This window comes from Pseudophryne corroboree, chromosome 4 (assembly GCF_028390025.1).
Source record: "Pseudophryne corroboree isolate aPseCor3 chromosome 4, aPseCor3.hap2, whole genome shotgun sequence".
NCBI lineage: Eukaryota > Metazoa > Chordata > Amphibia > Anura > Myobatrachidae > Pseudophryne > Pseudophryne corroboree.
In genome coordinates, this window is record NC_086447.1 from 421873226 (window position 1) to 421890453 (window position 17228).

At 41.8% G+C, this 17228-nt stretch overlaps 1 protein-coding gene across 9 annotated transcripts in view; it reads left to right on the plus strand.

The window, feature by feature from the left end:
* MYO6 (myosin VI) overlaps nt 1-17228 on the plus strand; it is a 449562-nt gene that overhangs the window by 424471 nt on the left and 7863 nt on the right. For all 9 annotated transcript variants that reach the window (XM_063916839.1, XM_063916841.1, XM_063916842.1 and 6 more), the window contains one exon: nt 16812-16943. In XM_063916839.1, the coding sequence (XP_063772909.1) occupies nt 16812-16943 (132 nt within the window). The remainder of the gene's footprint in view (nt 1-16811; nt 16944-17228) is intronic.

The window sequence follows — 17228 nt, forward strand, 5'->3', positions numbered from 1 at the left end:
ACGTGACATGATGTTTAATAGCAATCTTCTGGCCAGTGTGAGGATGAGAAAACGCTTTGCCAGTGAGCATACTATTGCAAGTTGTACATCCTAGGCAACGAAAACAACCAAGTCTATTGGGCCTTAGCCAATTGGTCTTAGATTTATCAAAATTCTTCATAGGTTGCATCAAAAGCTGCTTCAGATTCGGGCCACGTGCAAATGATATTAGTGGCCTCTTTATTGTATTCTTGAATGTAGTATCTGTGGCAATAATTGGCCAATGTTTTCTCACCGAGCTTGCAAATGACGGGGCTTTCACATCATACTGTGTGGTAATGACCATTCTCTCATTCTTCCGTGTTTTGGGTTTACTGTCCTCATGGGAAAAAATGTATCTAGCCCTTTTCAAAGCCTTCTTCACCAGAGACTTACCATAGCCTCTCTCATCAAATCTGGACGCCATTTCAACAAGTTGTTGTTCTCTTAACCATTCTTCTGAATTATTGCGCATTACGCGAAGAAACTGTGAAATGGGTAGTCCATTTTTTAGTGCCCTGGGGTGGTGACTAGTGGAGTATAAGAAAGTGTTCCTGTCAGTCTTCTTTCGATATAGGGTGGTTCCCAATGAACCCTCCTTTTTAAATACACATACATCTAAAAATTCTATTTGGTCTGTCTGAATGTTGTGTGTGAAGCGGATCGGGCTGTCCAGCCCATTCAATTCCGCTACCATCTGCACAAAGCTATCACGGGTATTACCCCAAATAATGAATACATCATCAATAAACCTATAATAGTGCAGAATGCTGGGACCATACCTAGGATAAATGTTCTCGTTTTCATATTGCGTCATAAAAATATTGGCGTAAACAGGCGCCAAATTAGATCCCATCGCGGTCCCAGCATTCTGCACATAATAGGCATCAGAGTAACGAAAATGGTTCTGAGTCAAAATAATCTCAATCAACTCACATACAAAATCAATCGGGGGTCCCACAAAATCAAAATTGGACAATGCCAATCGTACTGCCAAAATACCCTGATCATGAGGTATTACTGTATATAAAGATGATACATCCATAGTGGCAAATAGATAATCTGTTGGTAATGTATCAATAGAGGTGAGTTTTTTCAGAAAATCTCCGGTATCACGTATATAGCTTCTGCTACTCACTACTACCGGCTGCAACAGAAAATCAATGTATTTAGCTAAAGGTTGTAAAACCGATTTCTCAGCTGACACAATTGGACGACCTGGGGGTTTGTCAAGGGACTTGTGGATCTTAGGTATACAGTATAGTATTGGACAGACTGGGTGATCAACAGTCAAAAAAATTTTCAAACGTTCATCCAACAAGCCTCCTGACAGGCCCCGGTCAAGTAGCTGGTCTACTTGTGTCTTGATCTCGTACATTGGATTATACGACTTTCTCGTGTACGTGGCAGTATCACTCAATTGAGATCTAACATCTTCGTCATAGTATTGGTAATCCAACAATACAACTCCTCCCCCTTTATCTGCCATACGGATTACAATCTCTTGATTATTTTGTAGTGATCTAATCGCCTCTCTTTGTTCATAGTTAATATTTTGATACCAACCAGAATTTCTAGGGGACACTTTGAGATCTTCATCAACCATCCTTAAAAAAGTTTTAATACTTGGATTGGCCGATGGGGGATCAAAGTCACTAGATCCTTTCATTGTGAATGTGTTACTATCAACGACTGTGTCGCGAGTATCTTTAAAGAATTCACGCAACCGTAACTTGCGCCCCATCTTATACATATCCACCTGTGTGTCAAATTCCTCACGTTTAAAGGTAGGTACAAAGGAAAGGCCCAGAGATAAAACAGAGGTTTCAGCTGGCGTTAAAGTGTGTCTAGACAAATTGAAAATATTTTCAATTGTCACTTCTTTCTTCTTCCCCTGGCCCCTCCGCGTGCGGCCCTTCTTTCTAAATTGCCACCAATCCCCTTGGGATCCAATTGTGCCCCTAAAAAATTCTGACCACTGGGGGGCAATGTATCGTTATTTTCTGCTTCAGATAAAGAATATGAGGAATCCACAGAGTAAGGTACCCTATGTCTACTTTCAAAATTTCTGTACCTCGGAGTTCTAGGCCCTTCACCAGTTAACCATCTATATACTGTGTGGTTCCTATAATCATTCTGTACTGTCTCAAGCTTATTCTTCTTGAAAGTAATTAAGTCTTTTTTGTAACGGTCAATCTAAGCAGTGAGTTTATCAAGCCATTTCTCAGATTTATCGTCAATCAATTTTGGTTGTGATCGTGACCTAAAGTCCTCAAGGTCAGTCCTTGTTTTCTGCAATTCAGTTCCCACCTCCTCAACCACTAATAAAATGAGGTCGAGGGAACACTTATTCAAAACACCGCACCATTTGCTGCAAAAACTAGGATTGGTGCGTCCTATTGTGGGAATATTGTGGATACGGAAACCACGTGGGATTTTTTTCTGGCGATAGTAATCCGACAAGAACTGACCATGCAAGACCAGGTCCACCTCACGTTTGCTCAGTCTTAATAATTTATAATACAGATCGACCGCATTATCAGCTGGTAACTGGTTAAATTCCTCTTGCTCAAATAATACCTTACCGGCATCTTCATCAGTAAGGCTCACCTGGGCATTTTCAGCTAAATCTAACAGGTGTTCATCAAGCAACCTAGCACCCTGTGACATGATATCACGAGATACATTTTCTACTTATGGGTTAACCTTTGTTTGACCCCCTCTACTTAGCACCTTGAACTTTTTTTGATCATTAATTTGGTGTGTCTATTACCAAAATATCCATGACACATTGCAATACTTGACAGACGTTTATCTTTTGTTCATATCAGTGTATTGATTGTTGTATGTACTTTTGGAAAACTTTGGCCTGTCTATGCTGTGTGTGACATCTGCATGAAGCTTTCTTTGATAAATTTATTTTGAAATCTGTGGAGAAAATAGTGTTTATTACTACAGTATCTCGTGATATCATGTCACAGGGTGCTAGGTTGCTTGATGAACACCTGTTAGATTTAGCTGAAAATGCCCAGGTGAGCCTTACTGATGAAGATGCCGGTAAGGTATTATTTGAGCAAGAGGAATTTAACCAGTTACCAGCTGATAATGCGGTCGATCTGTATTATAAATTATTAAGACTGAGCAAACGTGAGGTGGACCTGGTCTTGCATGGTCAGTTCTTGTCGGATTACTATCGCCAGAAAAAAATCCCACGTGGTTTCCGTATCCACAATATTCCCACAATAGGACGCACCAATCCTAGTTTTTGCAGCAAATGGTGCGGTGTTTTGAATAAGTGTTCCCTCGACCTCATTTTATTAGTGGTTGAGGAGGTGGGAACTGAATTGCAGAAAACAAGGACTGACCTTGAGGACTTTAGGTCACGATCACAACCAAAATTGATTGACGATAAATCTGAGAAATGGCTTGATAAACTCACTGCTCAGATTGACCGTTACAAAAAAGACTTAATTACTTTCAAGAAGAATAAGCTTGAGACAGTACAGAATGATTATAGGAACCACACAGTATATAGATGGTTAACTGGTGAAGGGCCTAGAACTCCGAGGTACAGAAATTTTGAAAGTAGACATAGGGTACCTTACTCTGTGGATTCCTCATATTCTTCATCTGAAGCAGAAAATAACGATACATTGCCCCCCCCAGTGGTCAGAATTTTTTAGGGGCACAATTGGATCCCAAGGGGATTGGTGGCAATTTAGAAAGAAGGGCCGCACGCGGAGGGGCCAGGGGAAGAAGGGGAAGAAGAAAGAAGTGACAATTGAAAATATTTTCAATTTGTCTAGACACACTTTAACGCCAGCTGAAACCTCTGTTTTATCTCTGGGCCTTTCCTTTGTACCTACCTTTAAACGTGAGGAATTTGACACACAGGTGGATATGTATAAGATGGGGCGCAAGTTACGGTTGCGTGAATTCTTTAAAGATACTCGCGACACAGTCGTTGATAGTAACACATTCACAATGAAAGGATCTAGTGACTTTGATCCCCCATCGGCCAATCCAAGTATTAAAACTTTTTTAAGGATGGTTGATGAAGATCTCAAAGTGTCCCCTAGAAATTCTGGTTGGTATCAAAATATTAACTATGAACAAAGAGAGGCGATTAGATCACTACAAAATAATCAAGAGATTGTAATCCGTATGGCAGATAAAGGGGGAGGAGTTGTATTGTTGGATTACCAATACTATGACGAAGATGTTAGATCTCAATTGAGTGATACTGCCACGTACACGAGAAAGTCGTATAATCCAATGTACGAGATCAAGACACAAGTAGACCAGCTACTTGACCGGGGCCTGTCAGGAGGCTTGTTGGATGAACGTTTGAAAAAAATTTTGACTGTTGATCACCCAGTCTGTCCAATACTATACTGTATACCTAAGATCCACAAGTCCCTTGACAAACCCCCAGGTCGTCCAATTGTGTCAGCTGAGAAATCGGTTTTACAACCTTTAGCTAAATACATTGATTTTCTGTTGCAGCCGGTAGTAGTGAGTAGCAGAAGCTATATACGTGATACCGGAGATTTTTTGAAAAAACTCACCTCTATTGATACATTACCAACAGATTATCTATTTGCCACTATGGATGTATCATCTTTATATACAGTAATACCTCATGATCAGGGTATTTTGGCAGTACGATTGGCATTGTCCAATTTTGATTTTGTGGGACCCCCGATTGATTTTGTATGTGAGTTGATTGAGATTATTTTGACTCAGAACCATTTTCGTTACTCTGATGCCTATTATGTGCAGAATGCTGGGACCGCGATGGGATCTAATTTGGCGCCTGTTTACGCCAATATTTTTATGACGCAATATGAAAACGAGAACATTTATCCTAGGTATGGTCCCAGCATTCTGCACTATTATAGGTTTATTGATGATGTATTCATTATTTGGGGTAATACCCGTGATAGCTTTGTGCAGATGGTAGCGGAATTGAATGGGCTGGACAGCCCGATCCGCTTCACACACAACATTCAGACAGACCAAATAGAATTTTTAGATGTATGTGTATTTAAAAAGGAGGGTTCATTGGGAACCACCCTATATCGAAAGAAGACTGACAGGAACACTTTCTTATACTCCACTATTCACCACCCCAGGGCACTAAAAAATGGACTACCCATTTCACAGTTTCTTCGCGTAATGCGCAATAATTCAGAAGAATGGTTAAGAGAACAACAACTTGTTGAAATGGCGTCCAGATTTGATGAGAGAGGCTATGGTAAGTCTCTGGTGAAGAAGGCTTTGAAAAGGGCTAGATACATTTTTTCCCATGAGGACAGTAAACCCAAAACACGGAAGAATGAGAGAATGGTCATTACCACACAGTATGATGTGAAAGCCCCGTCATTTGCAAGCTCGGTGAGAAAACATTGGCCAATTATTGCCACAGATACTACATTCAAGAATACAATAAAGAGGCCACTAATATCATTTGCACGTGGCCCGAATCTGAAGCAGCTTTTGATGCAACCTATGAAGAATTTTGATAAATCTAAGACCAATTGGCTAAGGCCCAATAGACTTGGTTGTTTTCGTTGCCTAGGATGTACAACTTGCAATAGTATGCTCACTGGCAAAGCGTTTTCTCATCCTCACACTGGCCAGAAGATTGCTATTAAACATCATGTCACGTGTACCTCAGACCATGTGATCTATATCTTGATGTGTCCTTGCGGACTCTATTATGTTGGGAAGACCATCACCACGTTTAGGGAAAGAATGGCAAATCACAGACTCTCGTTTCGACAAGCATTTATCAACAAACAAAGTGATAAGCCGGTGGCTCGGCATTTTTTGACCAATGGTCACCAACTGGCAACACTTAAATGTATGATCATAGATCATGTTCCGAAATTGACGAGGGGTGGTGACCGCGGTAGGAAACTTCTTCAAAGTGAATCCAGATGGATATATAAACTTGGCACCAAGGTGCCTAGGGGTCTGAATGAGAATATCAATATGAAGTGTTTTTTATAAAAACAAATTGTTTATATATTGATTAATTGATATCTGGCATATATTCTCATATTTGTTTGCCTGAGTCTGTCTTGATATATGGTGGTTAGTGATCTAGCTCTCCAGGATGTGGGTTTAGTGTTTTTAAAAAAAAAAAAGTTTTTCTAATATGGCTTTAACAATGTTTTTGTATAGGTAACTGTGTGAACTGAAATATAATTGTTTGTCAAGCATGCGGTGGGTAACTGGTGATGAACAGTGATAGTGTGACCCTCTGTGCATGGACACCGTTCCGTTCATCAAACAATTCAGTGCATTTATGATTGGCATAGTAAGCCCATGATGACCCCAAAGCTGCTGTGAACCATGTCTGCGCTGCATGAGATTTTCCTGCATGATCCTATAAGTATGCTTTAGCACAGTTGATAGTCTGCTGGAGAGCATACAAGCATTCTTATTTTCAACATAGTCTAAGACATCCAGTTGATGACATGTAATGCGGGGCAGTGATGCGCAGGTTAAAACCTGATGCTCACGGCGCCCCGTTGTCATGGAGATAACTGAGCTTTAGTTCCTGTCATGTGTGCACCCAGCGCACGTCACCGGAAGTGACGTAGCGTGTATTGAGGCGCACGATCAGGAAGTGATAAGTCAAGTGAACCGCAAATGGGTCATGTGATATGGAAGGTGATGGTTGCATAGCGGCGCATGCGCAGAGTGGTGACACGCACGCTGGGAGATGTGGAACGGACAGCCAACGCACCTGTAAGTATTTGATAATAATTAAATGTATTTAAGTTGGATGGTGAGGCTTTTCATGCACAGATGGCTCTACACTAAACACGGTGACAGTGACATGATGTGATGGTCTTGAACGGTCATTTAGTGACCGAGGTCGACGGACAGCTAAGTCATCTTATCTTGTGTTTTGCTTGTGAGATACACTACTATGGAAATATCAAGTAGGCATCGATGATGCCACATTTTCTGGAACTGTTTTTATTTTTATGCCTGAGCCACCGTGATTTATTGTTCATTCACCGCTATGCCCAAATGTGGGTGATAATAAAAAGCTTAAATGTATGAGTGACTGAGTGCCCTTTTCTTAAATATTTTTTCAATTTATCTGGATCCTAATGGAGCAGACTTAAAGGAGCACCAGAACTGTTGGAATATTGAAGTGTGCAAGTATTCAACTACATTTTCTATATATATATATATATATATATATATATATATAAAGGGAACACTTAAACAACACAATGTAACTCCAAGTCAATCACACTTCTGTGAAATCAAACTGTCCACTTAGGAAGCAACACTGATTGACAATCAATTTCACATGCTGTTGTGCAAATGGAATAGACAACAGGTGGAAATTATAGGCAATTAGCAAGACACCCCCAATAAAGGAGTTGTTCTGCAGGTTGTGACCACAGACCACTTCTCAGCTCCTATGCTTTCTGGCTGATGTTTTGGTCACTTTTGAAAGCTGGCGGTGCTTACACTCTAGTGGTAGCATGAGACGGAGTCTACAACCCACACAAGTGGCTCAGGTAGTGCAGCTCATCCAGGATGGCACATCAATGCGAGCTGTGGCAAGAAGGTTTGCTGTGTCTGTCAGCGTAGTGTCCAGAGCATGGAGGCGCTACCAGGAGACAGGCCAGTACATCAGGAGACGTGGAGGAGGCCGTAGGAGGGCAAGAACCCAGCAGCAGGACCGCTACCTCCGCCTTTGTGCAAGGAGGAACAGGAGGAGCACTGCCAGAGCCCTGCAAAATGACCTCCAGCAAGCTACAAATGTGCATGTGTCTACTCAAACGATCAGAAACAGACTCCATGAGGGTGGTATGAGGGCCCGACGTCCACAGGTGGAGGTTGTACTTACAGCCCAACACCGTGCAGGACGTTTGGCATTTGCCAGAGAACACCAACATTGGCAAATTCGCCACTAGTGCCCTGTGCTCTTCACAGATGAAAGCAGGTTCTCACTGAGCACATGTGACAGACTTAACAGAGTCTGGAGACGCCAAGGAGAACGTCCTGCTGCCTGCAACATCCTCCAGCATGACTGGTTTGGCAGTGGGTCAGTAATGGTGTGGGGTGGCATTTCTTTGGGGGGCCGCACAGCCCTCAATGTGCTCTCCAGAGGTAGCCTGACTGCCATTAGGTACCGAGATGAGATCCTCAGACCCCTTGTGAGACCATATGCTGGTGCGGTTGGCCCTGGGTTCCTCCTAATGCAAGACAATGCTAGACCTCATGTGGCTGGAGTGTGTCAGCAGTTCCTGCAAGTCGAAGGCATTGATGCTATGGACTGGCCCGGCCGTTCCCCAGACCTGAATCCAATTGAGCACATCTGGGACATCATGTCTCGCTCCATCCACAAACCAAATCCAGTTGCACCACAGACTGTCCAGGAGTTGGCGGATGCTTTAGTCCAGGTCTGGGAGGAGATCCCTCAGGAGACCATCCGCCACCTCATCAGGAGCATGCCCAGGCATTGTAGGAAGGTCATACAGGCACATGGAGGCCACACACACTACTGAGTCTCATTTTGACTTGTTTTAAGGACATTACATCAAAGTTGGATCAGCCTGTAGTGTGTTTTTCCACTTTAATTTTGAGTGTGACTCCAAATCCAGACCTCCATGAGTTAATAAATTTGATTTCCATTGATAATTTTTGTGTGATTTTGTTGTCAGCACATTCAACTATGTAAAGAACAAAGTATTCATTCAGATCTAGGATGTGTTACTTTAGTGTTCCCTTTATTTTTATGAGTAGTGGGTGTGTGTGTATGTATATATATATATATATATATATATATATATATAATATATATATATATATATATATATATATATATATATATATATATACACACACACACTAGCTGGAGTACCTGGCGTTGCCCGGGATTTTAAGAATGTTTGTTTACAAAAAGTAATTTAAATATTAAACATACAGTATAAATGTTATACACATTAATAACATGAAAACCCAATGTGCTGCTGGTTGACCATGCTACTTCCACTATATAACTCTCAGTGTGTGGGTTCATGCTACCTCCATTCCCCTCCTCACATCATGTCACTGCCACTGTCACATGAAGGCCTATCGTCACTTACATATCATGCATGTCCTGATATAGTCTGTGCTGCTGGCCCACCCCTAGGGGTGCTAGTGGTGTGTTACCCCCACAGTGTTTGTTCCCAGAGTGTAAGTAATATGTGTAGCAAGTTTGGTGTAAATTGCTCCAGGCATTCCAGAGTTATGCTCTCTGCTGAACAACTCTGTGCTGCTGCCTCAACCCTAGGGGTGCTAGGGGTGTCTTACCCCCACAGTGTTTGTTCCCAGCTTGTAAGTCATATGTGTACCAAGTTTGTTGTAAATTGGTCTAGGCATTCTGGAGTTATGCTGTCTCCTGAAATACTCTGTTCTGCTGTCCTACATCTAGGGGTGCTAGGGGTGTCTAACCCCCACAGAGTTCGTTCCCAGATTGTAAGTCAGATGTGTACCAAGTTTGGTATAAATTGCTCCAGGTCTTCCACAGTAATGCTGTCTGCTGACATACTTTGTGCTGCTGTCCCACCCCTAGGGGTGGTAGAAGTGTCTGATCCCCACATTGTTTGTTTCCCGAGTGTAAGTCATATGTATACCCAGTTTGTTGTAAATTGGTCTAGCCATTCGGAAGTAATGCTGTCTGCTGAAATACTCTGTGCTGCTGTCCCACCCCTAGGGGTGTCTAACCCCCACAGAATTTGTTCCCAGATTGTAAGTGAGATGTGTACCAAGTTTGGTGTAAATTGCTCCAGGCCTTCCACCTTTTTGCTGCCTTCTGAAATACTCTGTGCTGCTTTCCCACCCCTAGGGATGTCTAACCCCCACAGAGTTTGTTCCAAGATTTTAAGTCAGATGGTATGTGAAATTTCACGATCTTCGCTTGTAAACTGGATTTGTATAGAAAGACAGAAGGACAGAATTACAGATTTTCATTTTTAACTGTGAGGGTTGGTGGAGGAGGGATAATGGTATGGGGCTGTTTTTCAGGGCTTGGGCTAGGCCCCTTATCTTCAGTGAAGGGCAGTCTTAATGCTTCAGCAGACCAAGACAATGCTATTCTTCCAAATTGTGGCAACATTTTGGGGAAGGCCCTTTTCTATTCCAACATGACTGTAACCCAGTGCACAAAGCAAGGACTATAAAGACATGGGGGGTAATTCAGACTGGATCGCTGCAGCGGCAGCGATCGCAGTCTGAATCCATTTGTTGAGTGCGCTCGCGCACCCTGGGAGCCAAGTGAGATGCTAACAGCATCTCAGGGCTGCGATCGCCTCTCTTTGATTGACAGAGGAGCTCGCAGGGTGGGACGGAGCGTGCCAACGGTGTTAGAATGCATTTGTTGGGGCGCAGCCCAAGCAACGCAGGCGTGTCCAGACCATTGCGGGGGGGGGCTGGCTGCGGCAGCTGCGTGACATCACACCTCTGCCCCCCCCCCCCCCCTTCCCTGCAAGAGTGCTAAGCAATGCTTTTGCACCCTTGCTGAGGGGGAAAGGTAGAACCAGACATGCGGGGTGGACTAGCCCTGAGCTGGCCGCCCCCCCCCCCCCCCCCCCCCCTCGCATGTCTGAGAAACTGATCGTAGATGTGCTAAATTTAGCACATCTATGATCAGATCTGAATTGCCCCAATGGTTTGATGAGTTTAGTGTGGAAAAACTTGTCTGGCCCACCCAGGGCCCTGACCTCAACCACATCAAGCACCTTTGGGATGCACTGGAACGGAGGTTGCGAGCCAGGTCTTCTCGTACAACATTAGTGCCTAACCTCATAAATGCTCTACAGAATGAATTGGCACAAATTCCCACAGAAACACTCCAAAATCTTGTGGAAATCCTTCCAAGAAGAGTGGAAGCTGCTATAGCTGCAAAAGGGTGACCAACTCCGTATTAAAGTATATGTATTAAAAAACAATGTCATTACAGTCCCTGTTGGTGTAATGATCAAGCGTCTTAATACTTTTGTTCATTATATAAATGACCCCCAATAAAAGTTGTAAGTGACTAACCCCCAATATATGAGACATAGACTACAAGGTACTTAACTAACAATAACAATACCACAGCAGTACATGATGAGCTGTAAAGACAATGTTGCATCTCAAACAACTAAAGCTGCGTAAGCAAGTGCACATCCAGCAATGATTAGGTACATTGTCAGGTAATGGCATGCACTACGCAGAGGCTATGATTCCTAAAGATATTGTTCTGGTTACATACCATCAATCGGTCCAAAGCCCCAGAGCCACAATAATGGAAATATCTCCAAGAGCAAAAGGAAACCCAAGCCTCATCCCAGAGCATAGTGCACTAAGTATTGGTGAGAGATAAAGTACCAGCCAATCAGCTCCTAACTGCCATGTTAAAGGCTTTGAAAAATAACAGGAGCTGGTTGGTTGGTACTTCATCTCCACCCACTTTATCTATCCAGGTAACACCCAAGCCTATTGGCACCTGCAGCATCCGTGAATAACTGAAACTGTGAACTGAACACCATCAGAGGCATCAATAAACTAGGCATTAGTAGAGACCAAAATGTAATGGTCCCGTTTGGTCTCTGTAGAGCTGTACAAAGTGGTGAGGCCTGGTGATGCCCGCTGTGGCCATCTCGCGATTCAAGCAGAAAAGTCAGCTCATGGAATCACATAACAGGCAAAGTAGAGCAAGCCCAGCTTACTCTACAGTTAAGCATGCCTCAGTGGTATCCCATAACTTCAACACTAATGCAGAGTGGTGCTAAAAGAGATATTGAATAAGTTGCAAAAATCCTTTAGACTTCTTAGGGATGACACCAACAGAAGACTGAATCAAATCTGTAATTGGTGGCTCGGAACGGCACGATCATGCGTACCCGCTGATTTCATAAGGGCAGAAACATACATGTAACAACACTTAAGAATTCTGTTGCGTTCATGGGGGTGCAACCCACACAAAACAGCTTTATCACAGTGTACAAGGGCATGAATCCCCCTCACACCAGCACATTCACCCTTACTGCCACAAAACTAGTGAGCACACTGCTTCCACCTATCAGCCTCTAATCTTGCATGCTGCCCTACAGTACCTTTTGCTAACTGTGAAAAGCTGAATAACATTGGAGTAGCTATAGTCTCTTAAACTAGACAAAACAATCTGAAAGAACCACCTGATGTCCCTGGTTGGTTGCCAACTGACAGCCAAGAAGGCATACTTCCAGAATGCCTGGCAGCTTCAAAGAACATCTGCTTGTGGTGCAGGGAGAGGAAGAGCTATGATGGCAGATGTCGACAAGAAATTCAGATTTGACAGCGTGTATAAATTGGCTGGCCAAAGGAGCAAGGTGTGCTGCAGACAGGGACTACACTGTAGGAGACAGGTTTAAACTGCTTAATTTGGGGGGCAGACTATTTAAAATGGGTACAGACATTTGTTTATAGAGGACATAATCAAACATAGGTTCATTAAAACTGGTGGAGCTTGCAGAGGATTGCACAGAAATATGAGATAGAGAAATGTAATTATCAATATTATGTGCTGCTGCAGATAAAAAGGCAACCACATCCTCACTCAATGCGGGATTAAAAACAGGGGAAGCACGGTTAAGCCTAGAGAAAGATGGCCACCAAAGCACAGCCCCTCCCCCTCCGCCTTCTGCAGGAGCAACCAAAGAGGCGGTAGCACGGTGGACACGAGTGGACTACGATGCATGAAGCCATGGCCATGACTGGTAACTAATAAGGCTGCTGGCATGGTGCAGACATCAGCCGCAACAAATGGAACAAGATCCGCCACCATTCTTGGACCTTGGAAAGCAGGAAGACCCTGTCAGGAGCACAGCAGGGGCCTCCGAAGCATCTATCCCATTCAAATAATGTGGTAGACATGGAAACACAGCATGACCTCATTTTAACATTATGAATTAGTGCAGTGGTTTCCAAACTTTTTTGAATCACGGCACCGCTAGGCCAAAAATTTCTTATTGAGAAATTTAGAAAGAAATATTACATTAAGTAGATCGTGTTTATATGTCATCCTTAGGGTCAGTTGTGTGGTGAGGGACAGGATTTGCTTCTGTTTGGCCACATATTTTATGACTGGCAGCCACCAGCACTGGTTTTGCCTATTATATTGACCATGAATAATTTGAATTGGTCCTGGACCACCAACCCAGGGCACCCCTGCAAGTGTCCCGAGGCACCCCAGGGAGCCACGGCGCACAGTTTGGGAACCTCTGAATTATTGGAAGAAAGCAAAGGATGGGGGGGAAAACAGAAGAACCAGAGAGAACAAATTGGAAGGAGATGAAAGAAAAAACAAGGAGAGAAGAGACTGCCAGAGAAAAGCAGAAGTTTAAGAATTGGGAAAGAGAGAGCAGCAGATGTGAGAGAAGGCAACAATTAACAAGACTATAATTCATTTATACAGTAAACAGGCACAATCAAAAGCACAAAGCGGACACCTTCCTTGAGAGTTTTCTCTAGAGAAATTGCCCTGTGTCTTAAATAAGTCTTAAGTAAGATTAACAAACAACCCCCATAAAAAAAGCTATGGTCTATAAGCATAACAAGTGACCACCACTAAAGTTCGCTCTTATCCCCATGTTTTAAGCCACTCCAGGTTTATGACAGCCTTCTATTATTATTCCGAGATATATATATATATATGTGTGTGTGTGTGTGTGTGTGTGTGTGTGTGTGTGTGTATATATATATATATATATATATATATATATAAAATCTAGCACTTGCATTGCATAAGGAATGTCATCATGCATATATAGGTGGTGGAACACAATTGAAAACATCAGAAAATTGTCACAATACAAAGTAAATCATACACCACACATCTGTACAAATGTTACTGCATTTGTCTCCACCCAAATAACAATGTGTCCTCTACTGCAACTGGGTATATCAGAGATACTTCATATACAAACATAAGAGATTATGAAATGTAATTTCCCTCACGCCTTGCATCATGTGATATAGTGTAAGGTTCATCTGGTAATGTTGTGATTTATAACCAAAATAGGTGGGCTAAAACTGAACTCAGTGACCCCTTTATAAGATACAACATTCTAGCACTTTGTTGGACACCCCTTTGCTCCAGATTAGCCTGAGTTCTTCATGCCATTGATTCAGCAAGGCGCTGGAAACCTACCTGATTATATTCTGCTCCGAGTAGACATGGTAACATCATGTAGTTGTTGAAGATTTGCGGCTGTACTTTCATGCTGCAAATCTCCTGGTCCCAAAGGTGATCAATAGGATTGAGATCTGGTGACTGTGTAGGCCACTGAAATTATGTATGCTTTGTGACATTTGGGTCTATGTACTAAGGCTTGGAAAGAGATAGGGTGGATGGCGATACCATCCAATCAAATGACTGTTAGGAGCTAGTTGGTTGGTACTTTATCATTGTTCACTTTATCTCTCTCCAAGGCTTATTACATAGACCCCAAAGTGTGTTATCCTGCTAGAAGTAGCCATTAGAAGATGGGTAGACGGGTAGACACATAAAGGGATGCACAAGGTCAGCACCAATAGGAAGTGTGGCTCAGTTGGTATTAAGAGGCAAAATGTATTCTAAAAAAACATTCCCATGCCATTACATGACAACCACCAGCCTTAGCCATCACACAAAACAAGTACAAACCATGGACTCATGTTATTTATTTATACTAAATTCTAACCCTACCATTTTGCTTATCATAGCAGAAATCTCCTTTCATTTTTAGCTGTCCAGTTTTGGAAGGCTTGTGTCCATAGTAGTTTCATTTTCCTGTTCTTATCTGAAAAGAGTAAAAACCAGTTTGGTCTTCTGTTGCTGTAGCCCATCCACTTCAAAGTCCGCTAGTCTTTGCATTCAGAGAGATATTCTTCTACATGCCACCTGTAGATCTTAAGGTATATCACATTTCTTCCCTGTTCTGGTGTTTGGTCAGAATGACAATACATGGAGTTGCTGTCGCATAATTGGCTGATTAAATATTTGCATTAACCACTTAATCTGTTTTGAAGATATGTATAATATAATATTTAAATATTTAAAAAATATATATTTTTCAACTATATTAAATAAAATATTTTTAAAAAACAAGGGAAAAATCATCAGTTAAGTGGTTAATGAGCATGTGTGCAGGTGTACTTAATAAAGATGCCACGTATATGAGGAAATTATTTTTTGTTTAATATTTGAATATGAAATCTTCATATAGGGTTTGATACAGCAGCTACTGTTATACAAATGCCTTCTCTCTTTTCTTTTACTTGTCCTTAAAGAGAAAAATGCTATTTGGCACGTCACCTCTTGCTCGCCCATTAAAAGGTTCTGTTGTCTGGTTGTACTATTGTATTGTGATATGAACTACATCTCACCTCTGCAGAGAGAAGCAGTGGAGTTTCTGATAGATTGGTAAGACGTGCTGTCTCAGACAGAGTAGGCAGTACACTGGCAGGAAAGGAACTAGTAGCTAGAACAGTGATTGTGACTTTTTTTTTTTTTTACTGCTTTTTTTTTATACTTGGATTTACTAGAGAAATATAATAACTTGTGTTACCCAGTGTTATATGGTAAAAGGTCCAGCTGCAGAGTCTAACCCATGAATCCACCTGGGAATTCTAAGATCTTTCTACTTCAAGTCTGAGATGTGATTTTATCTTAGCATTAGCAACGTATATAGAAAAGCAATTTCTGTGCATGTGACCTATGATGAGACGTGTACTGTGTTGTGTGGTCTTACTACCCTATAATGAACCTAGCTCCATAGCTACTAAACTTTATAATTATTGTTCTAAAATGCATAAATGGTGCAAGTAACAATTGGGCCATTATATACAGACTATTGTTCACAATAGCTGTGATATTATATAGAATGTACTATGCATTAAAGATCAATATTCTTAATCATCTGCACAAAGGTCTTCTTTATTAAATTAAATATTACAAAATCAGGTTATTTTTATCTTATTTGGTGTTTACTATATACAATGTGTTACCTCCTTATTACTTTTCAAATTATGAACTTTTTGCTTTTTACTTGCAATATGATTTTAGTGTCCGTTGATCTCCAATAACCTTTTTACACTGCCGTTTTAATCTGAGAGGTCATGTCCAAGCACTGGCAGAGGTAAGACCCACCACTAACCTGGGTCCAGCCTGCGGTGTGAAGGGGGTTTCAAGCCACTGTGACATGGCTTGAAACCCGTGTTCAGTTACCAGGATCTGACCCAGATTTTAGGTGGAAAAGGGGTATAACTGCTCTTACCTTGGCGCACTTAGCATTATATCCCGCTTCGTACATCCCAACAATTTATCCTGTGCACATAAAAATGGAGGTGGCCATGGGGGGCTTGATCAGAGCGTCTGGAATGATGAAAAGTGCCACCTACCCTTCCTTACTTTTCAGTGCTGCTTCCTCAACCTGGCTAGTCGGGGCAATGCAGTCCCAATCGGACAGGCAGAACAGAGCTATCGGACTGTCTTGCTCTGAAATAGGTACACAAAATACACTAAAATAACTAAATATTGACTAATTCTTATATAGAAAATTATTGTATAAACAGGGTTTATGAGCTATATGTAATGTTTGTGTATAATATTGATCAAATAATGTGGTATAATTTTATGTATACATATATTATATGTCAACTGCAAAAAAAATGTGTGTGGAATAAGGAATGTCGACATTATCTGGATATTCTTTATATTCCTTGATGGCACTAACCAAAATATGTCTCCCTATAAATCTTGTGCACAGACATCGAGCTGCTGGCAGCCTGCAGAGAGGAGTTCCACAGGCGGCTTAAGGTTTATCATGCCTGGAAATCCAAGAATAAGAAACGCAATGCAGAGACTGAGCAGCGTGCCCCTAAGTCTGTTATGGACTATGGTAAGACTGATGCGAAATACACGACACATGCAGTTATACTCTAATGTTATAAGCTCATCAGATGGGAATGTTTTCAGTAATTGTTCTGGACAAGACAGAAGTCATCAACTGGGAAAGTTGGTGAACATCCTTTTTTGATAATCGTACACTATGATATACTACACTGTAACTATTACTGTTACCATTACTCTTATTCTGCATAATATCCTTGACTGCACTGCAACTATTACTGTTATTCTTTTACATAAATTACCATTATACTTGAGTTACTGTATATATTTTATT